This window comes from Mercenaria mercenaria, chromosome 14, assembly GCF_021730395.1.
Source record: "Mercenaria mercenaria strain notata chromosome 14, MADL_Memer_1, whole genome shotgun sequence".
Lineage (NCBI taxonomy): Eukaryota > Metazoa > Mollusca > Bivalvia > Venerida > Veneridae > Mercenaria > Mercenaria mercenaria.
Window position 1 is genome coordinate 33175894 of NC_069374.1, and position 24143 is coordinate 33200036.

The 24143-nt window shown below is 35.5% G+C and overlaps 1 protein-coding gene across 2 annotated transcripts in view; it reads right to left on the reverse strand.

Annotated features, from left to right (window-relative positions):
- The window catches only part of LOC123527212 (leucine-rich repeat neuronal protein 3-like), a 45218-nt gene that overhangs the window by 10924 nt on the left and 10151 nt on the right, over positions 1-24143 (reverse strand). For both annotated transcript variants that reach the window (XM_045306539.2, XM_045306538.2), the window contains exons 2-4: positions 20840-22535; positions 12019-12130; positions 5982-6100 (exon numbers count right to left, since the gene is read on the reverse strand). In XM_045306539.2, the coding sequence (XP_045162474.2) occupies positions 5982-6100; positions 12019-12130; positions 20840-22504 (1896 nt within the window). In that variant the 5' untranslated portion in view covers positions 22505-22535. The remainder of the gene's footprint in view (positions 1-5981; positions 6101-12018; positions 12131-20839; positions 22536-24143) is intronic.

The window sequence follows — 24143 nt, forward strand, 5'->3', positions numbered from 1 at the left end:
CTCCATCATTCAATTTGCCCAATACCATTTATTATTCGAAGGGATGTTCACAGAAAATTTACTGATTGAATAGCGAACAGTGCAGACCATGATCAGCCTGTCCGTGCAGGCTGATCTTTGTCTGCACTGGTTGCAAAGACAGAATCACTTACCACCAGCAAGCTAACGGTTATATTACATTTACTATCACATCTTCAACAGTAACCCCACCAAGTTGGCCAACTTAAACAACAAGAGCTGTAAGACAGCATGCTTGACTTTTCTCAGTGCTTGACTCTAAATTAAGAGCTTTGCCACAAAAAACTATATTAAACTTAACTAAAAAAATTTAAGTTAAAACGGGACGTAACTCTGTCAAAATTCAAATCAGAGTTATGGGGATTGTTTCTCCTGGTGTAGACTTTCAAATTGATAGTAAATAACTATTTTAAGTTTCAAGTCAAAAGCTTTAATAGTAACTGAGATATCTGACTTTATCAAAAGCTTTAACAAAAAAAGAGTTAAAAAGGGGCCTAACTCTGTCAAAATTCAAATCAGAGTTATGAGCATTGTTTCTCCTGGTGAAGACTTTGATAGTTAATAACTATTTCAAGTTTCAAGTCAAAAGCTTTGATGGTAACAGAGATATTTAACTTTATCAAAAACTTTAACCAAAAATTCAGTTAAAACGGGGCATAATTCTGTCAAAATTCAAATCAGAGTTATGGGGATTATTTATCCTGGTGTAGACTTCGGTAGTAAATAACTATTCTAAAACCCTTTGCTCTAAATTTATTGTAAACATCCCTCAGGCATTGCTCAAACTCATTGGTCCATTTATATTTATAAAATTAAAACAAACTGACAACTGGAAATGGAAGACCTAAAATTGGAGGATGTTAACTTCACACAGTGAGAAAAGTGCTAGCTAGAAATAGTGTTTTTGTCCCACTGTGAGTTTGACTTAGGTACAAATAACAAATTTCACTGCATCACTGCAACAGATTTCACCAGATTTATCAGTCAGGGATGTAACTGTTTTAAGTTATGTAACCTATTTCAGTTATTTTTTCAAGCATTGTATAACCTGTATTAGTTATAAAATATAAGTTAACTCAGGTAAGTTATTCAAAAAAAGTCTTTTTGCTGTTCTCACAAAGTGACCTGTACAGTGAAATAAGTAGAAATCTGTGGTTAATTAAATTTTCTTTTAGTATGATCATGACCTGATAAGCATAATGGGATGCTAAGAGTTTTATAGCTTTAAACCTTTTGCGTAAAACTTTTACTGCATATCTGGAAAGATAAGAGTTCAAGGATTCAGGAAATAATTGCATTAGTCACATTCAAAATGAGGAATTGGCACAGGAGGGCTTTGTAATATTTTATGATAACTGAAACAAGTTATAAAAATATAAGCAATAACTTAAATGGGTTATAGACTGTGATAACTTGAAACAGTTACACCCCTGACTGTTTATTGCATACTTTCTTAACTATTTCTTCAAATGGTTTACAAAATTTACAACAAGAGGGCCATGATGGCCCTATATCGCTGTTATCATTGCATTTGAGGACAAGAAGGTCCTCAGAAAAAAATATCTAAGTCCAAAGGACAAGAACAACAAAGGGAAGAAATCTAACCAAAAAGAAAAAAAAATTCTTACAAGGTACAGATATGTCAAAATACACCTAAAAATTGGAGGTAACATCCATTTTGTACCACAGAAAAGTGGTCTCTGTTTTTCCCTACGGCCAATAATAAAACATCTACTAAAAATAAGCTATTTATAGTAACATAAAAGGGAAGTAATTAAATTTTTTTTATTGTAAGTGAATAAAAGAAGGATCTGCCAAATAAATCTGTTGACATAAATGAAATTTCAGATCAGTATCTTTATTAGTTACGGAGATACACCCATTTTAATTTGAAATAAAGGGAGGTAATTTGACATAAAAATCAGTCCATAGTTATCTACCCTGATTGGCTCAGTCTAACTAATGACAACAATGAAATTTCAAATAAGTCCTTTAAGGACTTACTGATATAAATCCATTTTGATTACAATCAGGGGAGGTAATCAGATATAAAATAACTCTGGAACCTACGATTGGATCTGATTTGTCATGGAATCCAAGATTTATTGTTCTTGAAGATATTTTGGAAGTTTGTATCAAATAAAACCATAAATGAAGTCTCTATATGGCTGCAAAAGCCAAAATAGCCAATTTTGGACCTTCAAGGGGTCATAACTCTGGAACCCATGATGGAATCTGGCCAGTTCAAGAAAGGAACCAAGATCTTGTGGTGATACAAGTTGTGTGCAAGTTTGGTTAAAATCAAATCATAAATGAAGTTGCTATTGTGCAGACAAGGTCAAAATAGCTAATTTTGGCCCTTTCAGGGGCCATAACTCTGGAACCCACTATGGGATCTGGCCGGTTCAACAAAGGAACTGAGATCTTATGGCAACACAAGTTTTGTGCAAGTTTGATTAAATTCAAATCATAAATGAAGCTGCTATTGTGCAGACAAGGTCAAAATAGCTAATTCTGGCCCTTTTAGGGGCCATAACTCTGGAACCCATAAAGGAATCTGGCCAGTTCAAGAAAGGAACCAAGATCTTATGGTGATACAAGTTGTGTGCCAGTTTGGTAAAAATCAAATCATAAATAAAGCTGCTATTGTGCAGACAAGGTCAAAATAGCTAATTTTGGCCCTTTCAGGGGCCATAACTCTGGAACCGATAACGGAATCTGGCCAGTTCAAGAAAGGAACCAAGATCTTATGGTGATACATGTTGTGTGCAAGTTTAGTAATAATCAAATCATAAATGAAGCTGTTATTGTGCAGACAAGGTCAAAATAGCTAATTTTCGCCCTTTCAGGGGCCATAACTCTGGAAACCATAATGGGATCTGGCCGGTACAAAAAAGGAACCAAGATCTTATGGGGATACAAGTTGTGTGCAAGTTTGGTTAAAATAAAATCATAAATGAAACCACTATCGTGCAGACAAGAAATTGTGGACGGACGATGGACGGACGGATGGACGAAGGGTGATCACATATGTGACAGGTGAGCTAAAAATCCACTATTTTGGCTATTTCAAGGGCCATAACTCTGTAATAAGAGCTATGATTCTCAAGAGGAATGCCAAATGTGCAAGGTCACATCACGATAAAGACTCCAGCAAGGTTTCCTGAATTTACATCTAGTACTTTTTTGAGCTAGGCACATAATTAGGTGAAAAAGTGCATTTTTTTCACTATTTCAGGGGCCATAACTTCAAAAATAGGGGATGGAGCCAGCCAAAAAATTAGAGGTGTGCAAGTTTATATCATGAAAAAGAACTTATGCAAGTTTTCAACCATTTATATTAAATACTTTTTGAGCTAGGTGCATCACAAGGTGAAAATGTGCATTTTTGACTATTTCAAGGGCCACAACTCTCAAAATTGGGGGCGGACCCAAATGAAAAATAGGACGAGCGCAAGTTCATATCATGATTAAGACTCATGCAAGGTTTCATGAATCTATATCAAATACTTTTTAAGCTAGGCATGTCACAAGGTGAAAATGTGCATTTTTGACTATTTCAGGGGCCATAACTCTGAAAATAGGGGGAAGACCCAAATGAAATATAGGAGGTGTGCAAGTTCATATCATGATTAAGACTCAGGCAAGGTTTTATGAATCTATCTCAAATACTTTTGAGCTAGGTGTGTTACAAGGTGAAAATGTGCATTTTTGACTATTTCAGGGGCCATTACACTGAAAATGGGGGGGGGGGGGGTGTGGGGAACCAGATGAAAAATAGGAGTTGGCAAGTTCATATCATGATTAAGACTCGTGCAAGGTTTCATGAATCTTTATCAAATACTTTTTGAGCTAGGCATGTCACAAGGTGAAAATCAGCATTTTTGACTATTTCAGGGGCCATAACTCTGAAAATAGGGGGAAGACCCAAATGAAATATAGGAGGTGCGCAAGTTCATATCATGATTAAGACTCAGGCAAGGTTTTATGAATCTATCTCAAATACTTTTTGAGCTAGGCGTGTTACAAGGTGAAAATGTGCATTTTTGACTATTTCAGGGGCCATAACACTGAAAATAGGGGGGGGGGGGGGGGAAACCAGATGAAAAATAGGAGGTGCGCAAGTTCATATCATGATTAAGACTCATGCAAGGTTTCATGAATCTATATCAAATACTTTTTGAGCTAGGCATGTCACAAGGTGAAAATGTGCATTTTTGACTATTTCAGGGGCCATAACTCTGAAAATAGGGGGCGGAGCCAGACGAAAAATAGGAGGTGTGCAAGTTCATATCATGATAAAGACTCATATGAATGCAAGTTTTCATCAATTTATATCAAATACTTTTCAAGCTAGACACGTCACGAACTTGGACGGACGGACGGAGGCACGGACAAGACCAAATCTATATGCCCCCACCACTCATGGGGGGGGGGGGCACAAAAAAGCATCTAGTAAAAGCAACAGATGTTTAAGGTATTTTAGAATAATGATTATTACATATCGATGTAAACAAATCAAACTCGGTGCATTTCAGAAAAACAACATCATAAATTTCTTGTGCATAAAAACTCAAAAGTGTTTTTTTTGTTTGTTTTCTTTTTTGCAGAAATAATTTGCCTGTTATACCTTTTAAAGTACACAAACTTGAGGGTTAATTTAGAATAAAAAAAAAAATCAATTAAAAATAGCAAAAAATCATACTTTGGTAATAGTGACTTTTTCAACTCTTAAATAAAGTGTAGAGAGAATTCAGTGCAATGCATCATTGTAGAAAAATGCAGGCTAACTGTAAACTAGCTGCATACTGAGCAGTTTACATAACATTTCCACAGAAACTACTTAACTGTACAAGAAAGTACAAAAAAAAACTGACTGTAGGATTGCATTAATATACAGGTATACTATACGTCAATTTATTTGCCTAGAATGGAGTAACTGTTAGTACAAATGAAAATATTATTGATATAGTATCAATTCACAGCACTGTCTATGTCTATTTTCTTTTCAGTAATTTATTTTGTCTATAGGCTGAAATAGTTTGCGAGGTTTAATATTCGCAAAATTGTAAAAATGGTATCCTGCTTGTTTCTGTGTCAAAAACACATCCACAATGAAATTTAAACAGAAACCAGCTTTAATTTAGACCTCTGTGGCCATGTCAATTCAATAATTAGTGTTCAAAAACCTGTCATCCATTACGTGACTAGACCAGGGTTCCTTTACTATAGTTAGGCCTAAAGATCATCATCCCATACGCAGAAAGCGTGCATGAAGGGTTACCTATAGACAGGTGTGTCTTAACTGTTAAATGTGCAGTGATCTATGATACTAGTACCATAACGATCGATTGCTGTAAATTGTATGGATGTTTTAACACTCTACTGATTACCTGTAAACCTTGATGGTTCAATACCTGTAACAAATATCATGATTGAAAAATCACGGCTTTAGATGTAATCTATGTCCCTGGGAGTAAATGTGAATGTCTGCATGTTTTCATAAGCCAAAGAAGTCTAATATTTTTATAGCTCTTTGCTTAAACACACTGCAAACATATAAGATGTGCAGTGACACTGGTTTGTTTGTGAAAGCGTTTAATAATTGCGGCATTGTATCAAAATAAACTGACATCACTGAAAATAAGTCAGCAGTGTATAATATGATCATTATGAATTTGGTGACTTTAAACCGCGTTAAAACAAAATGTTCCTATGTTCTGTTGAGGTTTGTTCTATTCGTCTTAAAATTATACTATCCTATAGTACTTACTGAAAAAAAAAACAGAACATATCCAATTTTTGTAAATATGGCCGTTTCCATTTAATATGTTGAGGAAAGTTTGTGTAATAACCATATTTGATGGTGAATATTTTTCGCGAGGATGAATTTTTGCGAGATGAAGGACCTACTGCTTTTACAGTATATTTTTAAGGCTCATAAAATGACACATGTTACTTACCTGTACCATTCCACTGGCAACATTTTTCTTCACCTTTGAAGCAGCCTGGGAACCAGTCTCCTTAATGGACTGTATCTTTATACTGCCAGCATCCTTAATGTTCCTGATCTTGAGGGAACCTGCAACAGAATTTGTACTTTAGTAGACATTTACCAAAGGTCTGCTTTTATTGTTGGGTTTAACGTCATACCGACACAATATTATAGGTCATATGGCGACTTTCCAGCTTTGATGGTAAAGGAAGACCCCAGGTGCCCCTCCGTGCATTATTTAATCACGGGTGGGCATCTGAGTAGAACCTCCGACCTTCTGTAAGCCAGCTGGATGACTTCCTCACATGAAGAATTCAACACCCCAAGTGAGACTAAAACCACATCGGTGAGGGGCAAGTGATTTGATGTCAGTGACCTTAACCACTCGGCCACAGAGGCCCCCACAAAAGGTCTGTATTAATCTTTTTATTGATTCGAAGCACAGTTTGTAATGAAAGTTTTAATATACCTGTGGTTGCAAAAGTTCGTGCCAGTATTCCTTCAGAACTTCAGTTATAAATAAAGATAAAAGTTTAGTCTAAGACTAAATTACAGAATCAATAAAATTGTTTGTTTGTTTGTTTGTTTTGGGTTTAACGCCGTTTTTCAACAGTATTTCAGTCAAGTAACGGCGGGCAGTTAACCTAACCAGAGTTCCTGGATTCTGTACCAGTACAAACCTGTTCTCCGCAAGTAACTGCCAACTTCCCCACATGAATTATCAGAGGTGGAGGACGAATGATTTCAGACACAATGTCTTTTATCAAATCATCACAGAGAACATACGCCCCACACAGGGATCGAACTCGTGACCCCGCGATCTGTAGACCAACGCTCTACCTACTGAGCTAAGCAGGCGGGCTTAATCAATTAAACAAACAAACAAACAATTTTATTGATTGGTTGTACCTGTAATTTCCTATCAATTGAAATCCTCTCAAAACTGGTAAAATAATTGCTTATATTTGGACAAAGCTCACTGTCTTTGCCGTTCGCCAGCTGCTAAAAGGGCAAATATAAAAGATTCAGTGTAAGTTATATTTCGCTGGTACTACCAGTTAGTAAGTTCATACTCTGAACAACACGTCAGATAAATTTGGGCAGTTTTGACCGATTAAAAGTTTGACAGCATTAGATTATATTTTTTCTTTACACGAAAATTGCCGTTAGGTAACAAAGCGAATAGTCAATAATCCGGAGTTCACCGATTACGATATGTTATTGTCACAAAATTGTTCCAGTTTACGTAATGTAATAGGTGCACTTAAACTGCATAGCTATTAGCTACAGCTGTTATAGGGGAGTGGTAGAGCATCTGTCTTAGGTGTGAGAGGTCCTGCGTTCGAGTCCCGGTTAGAGCCTAAATATTTGCATGCTGCTACAACATGTTTTTGCTGTTTACAGACTGTTCCAGATGTTCTGAATTTTTAGCACACAGTATCATGGATTATTATTTAGCAATCCAGATCACAACTGAATGTTAAATCAAATGCACCCAATTAGAAAATATTCACTATATTATGTCCCTTTGATGTTTCTGCTCTCCATGTCAAGGAGAGTTACATTTCCTTGATCACAAAATTTTCTTTTACATGAAAATATCAATTGAGCATAACTCTAAGCTTCTGGTTAAAATATTGTCTATATATCTATTTTTGAGAAATATATGGACACTTGCCTTCATTTCAAAGATTTGAACTTCAAACCTATGATTTGAAAAACTTAGGAACTATCTCTACACTAAATCATGAATGGTAATTAATATCTGTTTCGCACACAAGAACATAAACAGGTCAAGTGCTACCATCTGAATAAATCTGAGAAAGGACCTTGCCAGCCAGGTGTACTCTGACCAGACAGGGCCCTCGTTTGCCAATTTTTGGGGCCGAAATTCGGCCCTGTTCCCCCCTCGAAATAGTATGTTTTTTCCCCCCCAAGTATAGAAAAATCCCCTCGAAAGAAAAAAACATTCAAGAAAAAAATTGATACCCGATAGTCTTAGGAGCGTCTCGTAACTTAATGGGCCTGATAAAGTTTACTGATCCGTATAATACGCGCGTTTTTCCCCCCTCCAAGGGCCCAGGCCCCAATCCCCCAAAATGTAGAGAGGGCCCTGCCAGAAATTACAGAGGAAAAGGTATTTAAGTAAAAATGCTGACATCGCACACCAGACAAGGGACGTCCCACCATCCAAATATACACCCTTGGTTCAGTTGAGCTTAAAATAGAGCAAATAACATAGATGAAGGATTTCAAGACATGGTCTAAATTTAAAACTAAGAATTGATGAATGTGAGTCAAGCACTATGAACTTTTCTGAAGTGAAGAAAAGATTGCTACAGACAAAACCTGGTCTAAGTCTTAAAATGTCTGCAATTAAGAGGAAGCATAAATCAAAAACTGAACACAAGTGCCAAATTGTCACAATATATGCACGTTATGCAGTAAGCAACACATAGGTAAATTCATTCCAATATTAACACAAGTTGTGTCATCCCATACATATTTAATCTTTTGTCATGTATTTGCAGAATATATTTTAAATATTTGTTTTCTCAAAAACTATATTCCAAGTGATTGCAAAGTATTTGCATCAGACTTTTGCAAACAGTCTGCAAAACGTATTACCCTGAAGCAAAGGGTTTGCAAATAAACACTTAGATAAATTACAGACTGCAAAGGTTTTGCAAACAAATACTTTATTAAATTAGCAGACAGCAAAGCATCTGCAAACAAACACTTAGCTCATTTAGTTAGCAAAGGTATTGCAAATAAACACTTTGTATAGAGATGGTACCTACCCAAATAAATCAAAGGGGGACAACTCTAAATTGATCAATAAACTGAAGCCAACATTATACATTGATCAAAAGTGAAAGAAAAATCAGATAGGTCCTTTTTCAAACAACTTATCAGGCAGACAAAATATGACCTACATTTGTTTAAATCCCTTTGTATTCAATATACAATATGCACGCTTTTCTCATGACTTACACTGACAATTATTTTGTAAGTTGTAGTGAGGCCCTGATAGAAAGTATAGTAATGCTTGAAGATTATACAGAATAATGCATACATTCCTTTGAAGAAAATTAACGACATTAAGAAACGTTATTAAGTTTTGATCTTTTAGCCAAAGTTGTTTTAAATTATTTATTGTTCTCAATGGTGATACATTGGTTTAACCAACATTTATATATCAAAATATAAAATGTATATATATGCAACAATGAGAAATAACAAAAAAAAGTTAAATTGGTAACACAAAAATTCATTCTCGTCAGATATAATCATAATGTTTTAAGGTAGTGGTTGTAATTACTACATGTTAAGGTAGCTGACAGGTAATGACTCTATGTAATGTATTTTAAGCAATTCTCAATTTAAACATTATTCGGAGGGATCGAACTAGCACGATCATTTGCTTTCCTTGAAAAACGAATAAATGCTGAAAAAGCATATATAGAGTTTACTCTATGTGATGTCAACTACCCTAAACAAACTAAAAGGTGTTTTATTTATTGTTGAAAACAAAGTAATCGGATAATTTCAGATATCAACATTAATTTAAAACTTATACCAGTGTTTACACAATTTGAAAAAAAAGTTTTTTGTTGGGTCCTCTCATTTACAAATATATCAACAATTATCACCTGAATTGAGTGCATTCATGAGTGGAAAATATTGATGGCAAAATGGTGTAGGGGTCGTTTACAATATAGGATCTTTAATAACTTCTTTAAGGTACATTTTTGGTATGGTTTTGGTAAGCTTATAATAAAGAGCATGTCATTCTCTTTCACTCAGATTTTTTTCAAGCGTTTTAGATTCTTGGCTAGTCTTGGAATTTGACTTTATTAAAAGACAAGAGGAAGTTCAGTATAGGCTCTTTCAAAATGTTGAAAGTAGAGTAAACTTACCTTATACTCTATTGAATTTATTTAGCTGTGGGAGCTTTTGATATAGACTATAATTGGGGAAGTCCTAAAATCTTTGAAAAACGGTCAATACAAGAGTTGTCCATTTTGCTTCAGACATTTTGAAAGAGTCATTTTTTAGATATCAAATATTTCTATTTTTGACATGGAGAAGAGGAAAACCATAAATATATTTAGAAAATTGGTGCACTTAGCTATCATTTCACTCTGAAAAAAAACCTATAAAGATGAATTTGAATTATTTAGGTACCATCTCTTCTTTGTACACAAATGAAAGGGCAAAGCATTTGCAAATAGTTAACATAGATGAATTTGCTTTCCTGGTAGACTCTAGGTACAGGAAGTAATTAACCATTCTGTTTTCTGATTGGTCTATATTCAAATGGCAGGATTTTTGAAAATATTGTGAGGAAATGTTTACACATCAGTTAGTAAAAATATTTTGGTGATGTAAACTTGTGTTAAACAGATTATTATATTCTAATTATTTTTTCTGGATATAAACTTTGTTGAATAAGGATAATGCAATACCATGTTGTTAAGCAATAAGACTTCCAAGAACCAGAGGATATTGCAGCATGTAGAAAGGTAATGTTAATCAATGATAGTTACTAATAAGCTTTGATAATGTGGCAGTTGAGTCCAATAAGACCAGGGATGTTCACAGATAATCCTTCACAGATCTATTGTAAAGCAATCGTTGGATTTACCTGTATTGGAAAATAAACAGTGTCATTGTATTGGGGTCAACTGCCACATTATCAAAGTTTATTAGTATATAAAACACTTTTTACTGATTGAAGCAATTGTTGAAACTTATATTATTACATGATTTTAGTTACTGTTACTGAATGATGACTGCAATGATTGACTTTTAATAGTTATTTAAACTGCAAATGGTTTTGTGAATTTACATCTGTTTTTCAGATATTAAACAAAGTCCTTTTCTTTGTACCTCAGAAATTCATTTTTTGCTATTTGTTACGTATTTGCAAATACTTTGCTATCACTTTGCGATTACTTTGCTATCACTTTGCGATTTATTTGCCGAAGTTTCAGCTGCGTATTGTAAATTGTTTGCGAAGTATTTGCATTCTGTGTGCATAGTGTATATTTGCAAAAGCTTTGCAGAATAGTTGCCTTTCGTTCCATTTCTACTCGTCTGTGGAATATATTCAGCAATCATGTGCTGCAACTGTTCTGCAAAGGTTATGGCAAATATTTGGCAAAGATAAAAAGTATATTCTGAAAAGACCCTGTTTTTGCATGGGATGTCAGCACTCTGTGATAGGGTGTCCTGGAATAAGTAATGCACATATGACCTGGGTATTTAACAGGGAGTCCTTGACATAACATCTGACATCCGACTCATATATAACACGGAGTCCTTTGGACAAGTAATGCACATATTATAATAATTATGACCTGGGCATGTAAAAGGGAGTCCTTGAGACAATGTATAGAATTTCTAAAGCTACTGAAAATATGAAACAGAATGTCAATGAGACAAGTATTAGTAACAGACACATCTGACCTTGGCTGTAACAGAAAGACTTTGAGACAAGTAACACACATAACATCTGAGCTGTATGTGTAATAGCATGTCACTGAGACAAGTAACACACACGGCTGACCTTGGCTGTAATAAAAAGACCTTGAGACAAGTAACACACACATAGCTGACTGAGATGTAATTACAAGTCCTTGAGGAAGCACATAACATCTGACTAGAGCATGTAAGAGACTAGTAATTTACAGAACTTCTTAAGCAACCAGATCTATATATAGAATATTCTCATTCATAAGACATTCAACAATGTCCCATGACAAACGAAGACCATTGTAAACCATGTTGTGAGCAGAGCTTTATAATTAGTGAAATATTCCATAAATACAGAGAAAACTTCCAGCAAGGTTGTTACAGACAAACATTTTTGAAATTCTCTAAGTTTTGTCATTTAAAATAGAGACTTTGACAAATGATTATTAACAACAGTTATTCAACAATTATCATATCCTTGCCCTCTGATAAACTTATTTAAAGTATTACACAACAGTCATATTCACCTGTATCTGTAATTGAGCGCACATGAGAACGGATATTCTCCATTTTTCGTTCCGCTCCACAGCGTAACCTTGATCTTACTTCATCCAATTGATCCCAGATAGGAGGCATCACCTGAAAAACATGTTCAGCAGGAAAACCTTAAAAACTGTGTTATACTGTTTGAAAAATACTCTTTATCTACATATATATATATAGGCTTATGGCTTACAGTAAAGTACTTTAAACAAGGGCTGATTTCGATGCTGGATGGTGAAATACTTACCTTATTATTATTTAATTTAAATTGTTGTGCATTTATTGCAACAAACAAGTGCATCAAAAGAAACATGTAGACTTGTAGTAAAACACACAAATTTAGAGGGAATGAGCACTTCCTTTTATAAGTTAACTACCCTTCACAGATTTAATGTCTACTACCCAGTTTCAAATTTCTTGGGTAGTCTTTTTATTTCTGTTTTAGTTTTTTTCATTCTTCATGCGTAATGTTCATTTAAAATCAGAATACTCTATTTCTCAATACGCCTGTCTATCAAGTTCGAAAAAAGACCCTTGACCTCTCTTATATTAAATTCTGAATCACCTTAAAAACTTCCTTGTTGAATTTTTAATGTAACAAATCTATTGAACTTTTAACCCTGCTTGGCAGAGATTACTGGTATTTGTAAATAAATAAAAAACACATTAAGGTTGATCTGCATGTTTGATAAACCGGAATGGTGTCATTTGTCAGGAAAACATAGAATAAAGCGAAGACTCAGTATACGGAAATAAAAATCATTTAAATGAATTAATGGCAACACATGAATAAATTTATTAAAACAGCAACATTATATACCATCTTTCTAAATCAAAATGTTTGGTATGTTAAATAATACCAAAAAATGTATTAAATTCAGTGTGCAAATTATGCAGACCTCTTTTATAACTCAAAAACAAGCACACTATTGTGACCTATACATTTTATTTCACCATATCATAGGACATAATTATGTTCATTTATGACTGTGAGAAGTTTCATTAAAATCTAAATTGTAGAAAAAGATATCACATTAAATTTTGTGATTTTCCCATAGATACCCATCATTAAAACTTGTTTGAGGCCCAAATTTTTCAGATCAGTCTATTAAAACAAGAGGACCATGATGGTCCTGAATCGCTCACCTATCCCCACATGACCCAGTGTTGAACTGAGTATGACGTCGTTATTTCTATTATTTTACACAGTGACCTAGTTTTTGACCGCACATGTGACCTAGATATCATCAAGATAAAAAATTCTGACCAATTTTCATGAAGATCCATTGAAAAATATGACCTCTAGAGAGGTCACAAGGTTTTTCTATTATTTGACCTAATGACCTAGTTTTTGAAGGCACGTGACCCACTTTTGAACTTGACCTAGATATCATCAAGGTGAACATTCTCACCAATTTTCCTGAAGATCTCATGAAAAATATGGCCTCTAGAGAAGTCACATGGTTTTTCTATTTTTCGACCTGCTGACCTAGTTTTTGACCGCACATGACCCAGTTACGAACTTGACCTAGGTATCATCAAGCTGAACATTCTCACCAATTTTCATGAAGATCCATTGAGAAATATGGCCTCTAGAGACGTCACAAGGTTTTTCTATTTTTAGACCTACTGACCTAGTTTTTGACCGCACATGACCCAGTTTCGAACACGACCTAGATATCATCAAGGTGAACATTCTGACCAATTTTCATGAAGATCTCTTGAAATATATGGCCTCTAGAGAGGTCACAAGGTTTTTCTATTTTTAGATCTACTGACCTAGTTATTGACCGCACATAAACCAGTTTCGAACTTGACCTAGATACCATGAAGGTGAACATTCTGACTAATTTTCATAAAGATCCCATGAAAAATATGGCCTCTAGAGAGGTCACAAGGTTTTTCTATTTTCAGACCTACTGACCTAGTTTTTGACCGCACGTGACCCAGTTTCAAACTTGACCTTGATATCATCAAGGTGAACAATCTGACCGATTTTCATGAAGATCTCTTGAAAATATGGCCTCTAGAGAGGTCACAAGGTTTTTCTATTTTTAGACCTACTGACCTAGTTTTTGACCCCACGTGACCCAGTTTCGAACTTGACCTAGATATCATCAAGGTGAACATTCTGACCAATTTTCATGAAAATCCATTGAGAAAGATGGCCTCTAGAGAGGTCACAAGGTTTTTCTATTTTTAGACCTACTGACCTAGTTTTTGACCCCACGTGACCCAGTTTCGAACTTGACCTAGATATCATCAAGGTGAACATTCTGACCAATTTTCATGAAGATCTCATGAAAAATTTGGCCTCTAGAGAGGTCACAAGGTTTTTCTATTTTTAGACCTACTGACCTAGTTTTTGACCCCACGTGACCCAGTTTCGAACTTGACCTAGATATCATCAAGGTGAACAATCTGACCAATTTTCATGAAGATCTCATGAAAAATTTGGCCTCTAGAGAGGTCACAAGGTTTTTCTATTTTTAGACCTACTGACCTAGTTTTTGACCGCACGTGACCCAGTTTCGAACTTGACCTAGATATCATCAAGATGAACATTCTGACCAACTTTCATAAAGATCCCATGAAAAATGTGACCTCTAGAGTGGTCACAAGCAAAAGTTTACGCACGCACGCACGGACGGACGGACGGACGGACGACTGACGCCGCGCGATCACAAAAGCTCACCTTGTCACTTTGTGACAGGTGAGCTAAAAAAAAAAAAACACCCAAAAACAAGCAGACATCCCTATCTTTTTTATTTGCCAAATTTTCTAAGTGTATTCTGAAGTTTTGAAAAATCAGGGTTTAATCATATTCTACTTTGTAGAAAAACAACTGATTCAAACATGTAGTTCTCAGGTAAAATGCAACATATCTTAAAGGGTGATAATTGTCAACAATTAGACACAATGTTAAAATCCAGATAATTACAAAAAGCATTAAGTTTATAATTTGTCAGCACACTAAAACTCTACATAGTTTTACAACAACAACTTCTGTGCTTTTATATTACAGAGAACAACTGCAGTGTTTGAATTTCCACAGGTGTAATTACCAATGCAAATTTTTAAGACTATGAAGACATTACCATCTTCAAATATTTGATCAAAGATCTGCCAAAGGATTATAAATACAGTATCTGCTGCAATAGCACACAATCATACAATACAGTGTTGGCAATCAGCAGTTTTCATGTCCCATAATCAGTTAAAAAATAACCTTATCGTTAAGGCAGTTCTGCACGTTCAATTAACCGTACGTAATGGCATAACAAATAACATCATTTATCCAGGTAATGTAGAATAAAGCCTTGATTTGGCATATGCAAATGAAAATCTTCTTATGAAAAAAAATGGCAACCTTTTAGTAAAATTATTCAAACTGCATCAGTCTTTCTGGTGATAAACTATGATATCTACATTTTGTACAACAGACTACTTTTGAAAAATAGCATGCCCTCAATATTGCTTCATTTGAATAGAAGAGGTAAGTGGTATGTAATGTCTTGGTAAATGTTTGGTGAAATCCATCAAAGAACATTTAATGTGAAGACTTGACGTATGAATCCGGACAGACATTCAATAAAAGAAGATAATTAAACAAGAGCTTGTCGAACACGAAATGCCCCCCTTGATGCATTCAGTAATTGCACAAGGAACAGAAATTATATGCTCACTGTAAACAAATGTCGTACCATTCTGGTTTAATCTGACCTTGACCTTTAACCTATTAACCTAACAAGAGATTACAGAGTGATCTTGGCGCTATCCACTGAGCCATTTTTGAATGTTCCAAATTTCAAGACTAGCTCAAGGTCAAAATCAAGGTCAAATTTTATTTTGGTACAAAACAATGTGTATGTGGTCCAAATTGAAAGCTGTGGCTTGAGAAATGTGAAAGCAGGTCACTAGATCAATTTCAAGGTCAAAGTTCATTTCGGTAGACAGAACTATGCATGTGCTTCAAATTTGGAGGCTGTAGCTTGAAAAATGTGAAAGTAGGTAAAAGGGAAAAAATCAATGTCAAATTTCAATTCAGAACACAAAAATATGCATGGGGTCCAAATTTGAAGCCTGTAGCTTGAGAAATGTGAAAGTAGGTCACTAGGTCAATCTCAAGGTCAAAGTTCATTTCGGTACACAAAACTATGCATGAGCTTCAAACTTGAAGGCTGTAGCTTGAGAAATGTGAAAGTAGGTCACTAGGTCAAAATCAAGGTCAAATTTTATTTCGGAACACAAAACTATGCAAGTGGTCCAAATTTGAAGTCTGTACCTTCAGGAATGTGAAAGGAGGTCACTAGGTCAATCTCAAGATCAAAGTTCATTTCAGTACACAAAACTATGCTTGTGGTTCAAATTTGAAGGCTGTAGCTTGAGAAATGTGAAAGTAGGTCACTAGGTCAATAACAAGGTCAACTCATGTCAAGGTTCATCTTGCCATTCAAAACTGTACATGTGGTCCAAATTTGAATGAAGTAAGTTATGGACATGAAGATTCTAAGTTTTTCCCTATATAAGTCTATATGAACCATATGACCCCTGGGGTGGGGCCATATTTGACCCTAGAGAGATAATTTGAACAAACTTGGTAGACAACCACTAGATGATGCTACATTACAAAATATCAAAGCCATAGTCTTTGTGGTTTGGACAAGAAGATTTTCAAAGTTTTTCCCTATATAAGTCTATGTAAACCATGTGACTCCCAGGGCGGAGCCATATTTGACCCTTGGGGAATAATTTGAACAATCTTAGTAGAGAACCACTAGATGATGTCATATAGAAAATATTAAAGCCCTAGGCCCTGTGGTTTTGGACAAGATATAAGTCTATATAAACCATGTGACCCCCGGGGTGGGGCCATATTTGACCCCAGGGAAATAATCTGAACAATCTTAGTAGAGGACCACTAGATTTTGCTACATACAAAATATCAAAGCCCTAGGCCCTATGGTTTTGGACAAGAAGATCAGAAACCGTTTAACTGTTCCTGGCCAATGTGACCTTGACCTTTGACCTAATGACCTCAAAATCAATAGGGGTCATCTGCTGGTCATGACCAACCTCCTTATCAACTTTCATGACCCTAGGCCTAAGCGTTCTTGAGTTATCATACGGAAACCGTTTTACTGTTCAGGGTCACTGTGACCTTGACCTTTAATATACTCACCTCAAAATCAATAGGGGTCATCTGCTGGTCATTACCAACCTCCCTATCAACTTTCATGATCCTAGGCCCAAGTGTTCTTGAGTTATCATCCGGAAACCGTTTTACTATTCAGGGTCACTGTGACCTTGACCTTTGACATACAGACCTCAAAATCAATAGGGGTCATGTGCTCGTGATGACCAACCTCCCTATCAACTTTCATGATCCTAGGCCCAAGCGTTCTTGAGTTATCATCCGGAAACGGATTGGTCGACATTACGACCGACCTACCTACCGACCGACATCTGCAAAACAATATACCCCTCCTTCTTCGAAGGGGGGCATAATAAGCCAAATAGATTATGGTCCATGTACATTTCACTTCCACTAAAAGTTCACTATCATTGTGTGCAACTTGCATACACTCACTATGTACAGTAGTTTTAGAGTTATGCCCTGGTCAAAACTATTCAATAAAGGGAGATTTACTCAAATTATTGAAATATTTGGATTTGGACAATGAAATAACTTTAGTATTTATCTTGTCTTGAACATCACTCAAGTGACAGTTCATTTTTCTCAATTCCGTTTGCCTAATCAACAAGAGCTGTCTGTGAGACAGCGCACTCAGCTTTTCTCAGTGCTTGACTCTGAATTAGAGCTTTGCCAGTAAAAAAAAGTTAAAAAGGGACATAACTCTGTCAAAATTCAAATCAGAGTTATGGGATTGTGTCTCCTGGTGTAGACTTTGATAGTAAATAACTATTTTGAGTTTCAAGTCAAAAGCTTTAACAGTAACAGAGATATTTGACTTTTAACAAAACAAGAGCTGTCCGTAAGACAGCCAAGCTCGACTATTCGAAATATTGTCACAGAAGCAGGAAATTATTACCCAAAATGTTAAATATCAAAAGAGTTTTAAGTTCGAAAGGGGACATAATTGACCAAAATGCATATCAGAGTTATGGGACTTGATGCTATCAACTAGTTTTATAACCCCGAAGAAACATGTTAAGTTTCAATTCAATATCTGCATTAGTTTTGGAAATAGTAACTTGCATGTAAACTTTAACCAGAATTTTCTAAGTCCAAAAGGGGGCATAATCTGCTCAAAATACATGTTAAGAGTTATGGAACTTGACCCAGTGAGGTTTGTAATTGACCTTGGAAAAGAATAAATAAGTTTCAAAGCTATATGCCTTTTGGTAATAGCTGTATGTACTTGCACGCAAAACTTTAACCAGAATTTTCTAAGTCCAAAAGGGGGCTTAATTTGGCCAAAATACAAGTCAGAGTTATGGGACTTGATTCTATCAACTAGTTTTATAACCCCAAGGACACATGTGAAGTTTCAATTTAATATCTGCATTAGTTTTGGACATAGTAACTTGCATGTAAAACTTTAACAGGGTTTTCTAAGTCCAAAAGGGGGCATAATTTGGCCAAAATACATGTAAGAGTTATGGAACTTGACCCAGTGAGGTAGGTAATTGATCTAGAAAAAGAAAAAATAAGTTTCCAATCTATATGCCTTTTAGTAATAGCTGTATGTACTTGCACGCAAAACTTTAACCAGAATTTTCTAAGTCCAAAAGGGGGCATAATTTGGCCAAAATGAAGGTCAGAGTTATGGGACTTGGTGCTATCGGCTAGTTTTATAACCCAGAAGACACATGTGAAGTTTCAATTCAATATCTGCATTAGTTTTGGAGATAGTAACTTGCATGTAAAACTTTAACCAGGATTTTCTAAGTCCAAAAGGGGGCATAATTTGGCCAAAATACATGTCAGAGTTATGGGACTTGACCCAGTGAGGTAGGTAATTGATCTAGAAAAAGAAAAAATAAGTTTCCAATCTATATGCCTTTCAGTAATAGCTGTATGTACTTGCAGGCAAACCTTTAACCAGAATTTTCTAAGTCCAAAAGGGGGCATAATTTGGTCAAAATGAAGGTCAGAGTTATGGGGCTTGGTGCTATCAACTAGTTTTATAACCCCAAAGACACATGTGAAGTTTCAATTCAATATCTGCATTAGTTTTGGAGATAGTAACTTGCATGTAAAACTTTAACCAGAATTTTCTAAGTCCAAAAGGGGGCATAATTTGCTCAAAATACATGTTAGAGTTATGGAACTTGACCCAGTGAAGTTGGTAATTGACCTAGAAAAAGAATAAATAAGTTTCAAAGCTATATGCCTTTAAATGATAGCTGTATGTATTTGCATGCAAAAACTTAACCAAAGTGTGACGCCGACGCCGACGCCAGGGTGAGTAGAATAGCTAGACTATTCTTTGAATAGTCGAGCTAAAAATTCTAAGTTAAAAAGGGGCATAATTCTTTCACAATTCAAACCAGAGTTATAGATATTGTTTCTCCTGGTGTAGACTTTGATGGTAAGTAAGTATTTTAAGTTTCAGGTCAATAGCTTTGATGGTAACAGAGATATTTGACTTTTAACAAAAAAATTCCAAGTTAAAAAGGGGCATAATTCTTTCACAATTCAAATCAGAGTTATGGATATTGTTTCTCCTGGTGTAGACTTTGATGGTAAGTAAGTATTTTAAGTTTCAGGTCAATAGCTTTGATGGTAACAGAGATATTTGACTTTTAACAAAAAAATTCCAAGTTAAAAAGGGGCATAATTCTTTCACAATTCAAATCAGAGTTATGGATATTGTTTCTCCTGGTGTAGACTTTGATGGTAAGTAAGTATTTTAAGTTTCAGGTCAATAGCTTTGATGGTAACAGAGATATCTGACTTCATCAAAAACTCTAACCAAAAATTCTAAGTTAAAAAGGGGCATAATTCTGTCAAAATTCAAATCAGAGTTATGGGGATTGTTTCTCCTGGTGTAGACTCTGATAGTAAATAACTATATTAAGTTTCAAGTCAATAGCTTTGATAGTAACAGAGATATTTGACTTTATCAAAAACTTTTACCAACGGCGACGCCAATGCTGGGGCGAGTGCAATAGCTCTACTTTTTCTTCGAAAAGTCGAGCTAAAAACTGTTTTAAATGCACACTAAGTAAAAATTTTCAAAGGAAAGGCTGTTAAAATTAAATATAGCTTATATTGAAGCATTGTTAGGTGAAAATCTTCATCAATGTTTAAATTATTTATTCAGTGTCTTGATGCTGTAATTACTGAACACCATGTGTATCTAGTGTATCATTGCATAAAATTATAAGCTTCAGATAATCTACATCGTAAGCTCTTAAATCCAGACTGTCTTTAAATAAACAAAACAATTTGCATGACATACTTAACTTCAAATAAACAGAAATATGACACTTGAGTAAATTAAAGTATTGGTAAAATTTAAACAGAATGAAGACAGTATTTGAAGTTTTATAACTGTGTCACAAAGTTTAAAATTGAACATTAGAGTTTTATTACTTCACTCGAAATCTATCTCGATACTTAGATTTAAAGAAACAAATGGGTTCACTGGTGTAGCATACAAGGTTTCTTAAGCTTGAGGTTCAAACTCAACTTTTGTTACAACTGTTTTTTTATGCCTTATTCCCTAATACTAAGGTCCCATGATATGTACATGTAACTGAGTTAAGAGTCTATAAATAAAATCAAATTCCAACATTAAATTTTATGGAACTTTAAATAAATATACATATACTAACCTTTGTTTGGTCCTCAGTTTCCTCATTGTCTGGAGTGGAACATTTTTCAGGAGACAGTCTAAGCTGTGGTGAGTTGACAGGCGGGTCAGGCGGAGGCAGACTTGGATCATAGTCCAGAGAATCATGCGTACAATCACTGCTAGTCGTCTTGACCTCAATTTCCATATGCAGATCTTCTGGCTTGATTTTCTCATCAATTATCTCCACGTCATCACAGCGACAGCAACAGCAGTTACACGTATCAGCATGCAGACACTTGTTCACAAACATGCGGATCATTCCGAGAATAATGGCAATGACAAGCAGTGATCCTCCTGAGCAAGCACCAACAATTAGACTTGTAATGTATAAAAATGGCAATTTGGTCTCGATGCCAACAGAAACAGTTTGGTTGGACTGTCCTATAAGATTTACTGCCACACATGTGAAATCACCTGAAAAATGGCCTCTGTATTTTTCAATATGTAAGGACCCATTTTTCGACACATAAACTCTTGAAGTCACGAACAAATTCATTGCATAAAATGTTTCATCATTCTTCATATCATCAAAGTCTTCAAGAAATGTTAATTTGGATCTAATATTTGTGAAACTTTCACCCCATGGTGTAACCCAGTAAATGGCCATCGGGAATTCGCCAGAGGCTTGACAGTCCAACACTAGAGATCCCTGGTACAGGGTGTCAGATGAAAGTGTAAGCGAAGCAACATTAGCCGCATTACAAGGAAGTTTGTCTAGATCCAGATCCCCAAACTTCGTATGCGCAAGATGTTTTGGTGCGGAACATTCCAATGAATCATCAAACATTGTCTTACCAAGACGGTAAGCTTCAATCAGAGTCTTTAGTGAGCAAGAACACCATAGAGGATTTTTCGAGAGAAAAACTTTTTCGAAATTGAGCAATTTAGAAACCACGTCTTCTGACACATAAGAAATTTCATTCCCCCTCAAGTCCAGCGTAACAAGACTATCAAAACCTTGTAAAAATGTTTCCAAATATGCAATATGGTTATTCCGCAAGTCCAGCAATTCAATATTTGACAAACCAGCGAAAACATTTTCCCTCAACACATCCAGATTATTGCTTCTTAGTTGGAGCTTCTTTAATTTTACTAAATTCTTAAAAGCATTATCTGGAAGGGTTGCAATCTGGTTATTGCTGAGATTCAAAACTTCAAGATCTGGCAAGTTTTCGAAAGCTTTGGGCGCAACGTAAGAAATATTGTTATTGGTTAAAACAATCCACTCAAGCATTCCAAACTCACTGAAGTCTGTATCAGAAAGCTGATTAATTGGGACGTAACTAATCTCCAGGCGGGTTAATCCAACCAACTTTTGGACAAAAATCTCTTTGTCCTTTTGAAGCATTCCGCCAAACACAACTTCTTTTACTGACAGTTTTGAACTTGCCACACTCCATACAGAACTTTCACCATGGATACGAAGCCTTGTCAGTTGCCATGGGAACAAATCTTTCAGATTATAATCTGCATAACTGAAGTGACAGTGTACAGTCATATTAAGCGAGTGTGAACATTGGCAGTTTTGTGGACAGGAGACCTCAAGTTTCAAATCAGCTTTCTCTGTACCAGTACTTGGTACATACACCCCAGAGACAGTTGCAGCAACTAGACAAAGAATTTGCAGCAAAACTTTAGGCTTCATTTTTACATAACCTCCAAACCTTTCAATTAATCTGAAATATAAAAATATATGTCTGATATTGCAATTAACCATGTCAGCCTTATTTCAGCCACACCATGAGAAAACCAGCATAGTGCGTTTGCAACCAGCATGGATCCAGACCAGCCTGCGCATCCGCACAGTCTGGTCAGGATCCATGCTGTTCGCTAATGGTTTCTCTAATTGCAATAGGCTTTGAAAGCGAACAGCATGGCTCCTGACCAGACTGCGCGGATGCACAGGCTAGGCTGGATCCATGCTGGTTGCAAATGCACTATGTTGGTTTTCTCATGGTGCGGCTCATTAAACTACATCTACTTACTGGACCTCTGACATAATACTTTAACTGTACTTTAATAAAAGAATGCATGATAAAACATACAACATGTCTGCTGCACAGTAAATGGACCAAATGTGTTAGCATCAAAGTCAAAAAGTAAAGTTCAAGATTTCTAACCTTTAAGATGTTAGCCTTACTCATTTGGCTTATTGGGACGACTTATTTTATGATCTGATACTGTCAAAAGTTATCACACTGTCCAGAAACATCCTATTATAATTGGACTAATAAGATGTATGTTTTCACTTCATGGGAAAGTAAAATAATAGTCAAAATAATTTGACAGTCAGGTTGTTATATATCTAACTGTCAAAACTCTATGGACCAAAATAATGGAGGATAAATCACAGCTAGTACACGGAGTCATGTAAAGTTATTGGTTTTATCGCTTGCGCATATTGCCGTATAGACGCGGTAAACGTTAATCGTGTGTACAGTACATGCATTTTGGAAATTATTTGGTAATTTTTACATAAATCAACGAGGAATTCAATCCCCCCCTTATATGAATTTATCTCATATTCGTAACAAAATCAGCATTTAAACCCAAATCGGCAGGGATGACAATTTCATTGGAAATTTCCTCCACTATTTTGGATTTCGAGTGTTTGACGCGAGTGGAGATATTGCCCAAAAGAACAAGAGCTGTCCGTAAGACAGCCAAGCTCAACTATTCGAAATATTGTCACAGAAGCAGAAAATTATTACCCAAAATGTTAAATATCAAAAGAGTTTTAAGTTCGAAACGGGACATAATTTGACCAAATGCATATCAGAGTTATGGGACTTGATGCTATCAACTAGTTTTATAACCCCGAAGAAACATGTTAAGTTTCAATTCCATATCTGCATTAGTTTTGGAGACAGTAACTTGCATGTAAAACTTTAACCAGAATTTTCTAAGTCCAAAAGGGGGCATAATTTGCTCAAAATACATGTTAAGAGTTATGGAACTTGACCCAGTGAGGTTGGTAACTGACCTAGAAAAAGAACAAAGAAGTTTCAAAGCTATATGCCTTTTGGTAATAGCTGTATGTACTTGCACGCAAAACTTTAACCAGGATTTCCTAAGTCCAAAAGGGGGCATAATTTGCCCAAAATACATGTCAGAGTTATGGGACTTGATTCTATCAACTAGTTTTATAACCCAGAAGACACATGTGAAGTTTCAATTCCATATCTGCATTAGTTTTGGAGATAGTAACTTGCATGTTAAACTTTAACCAGGATTTTCTAAGTCCAAAAGGGGGCATAATTTGGCCAAAATACATGTCAGAGTTA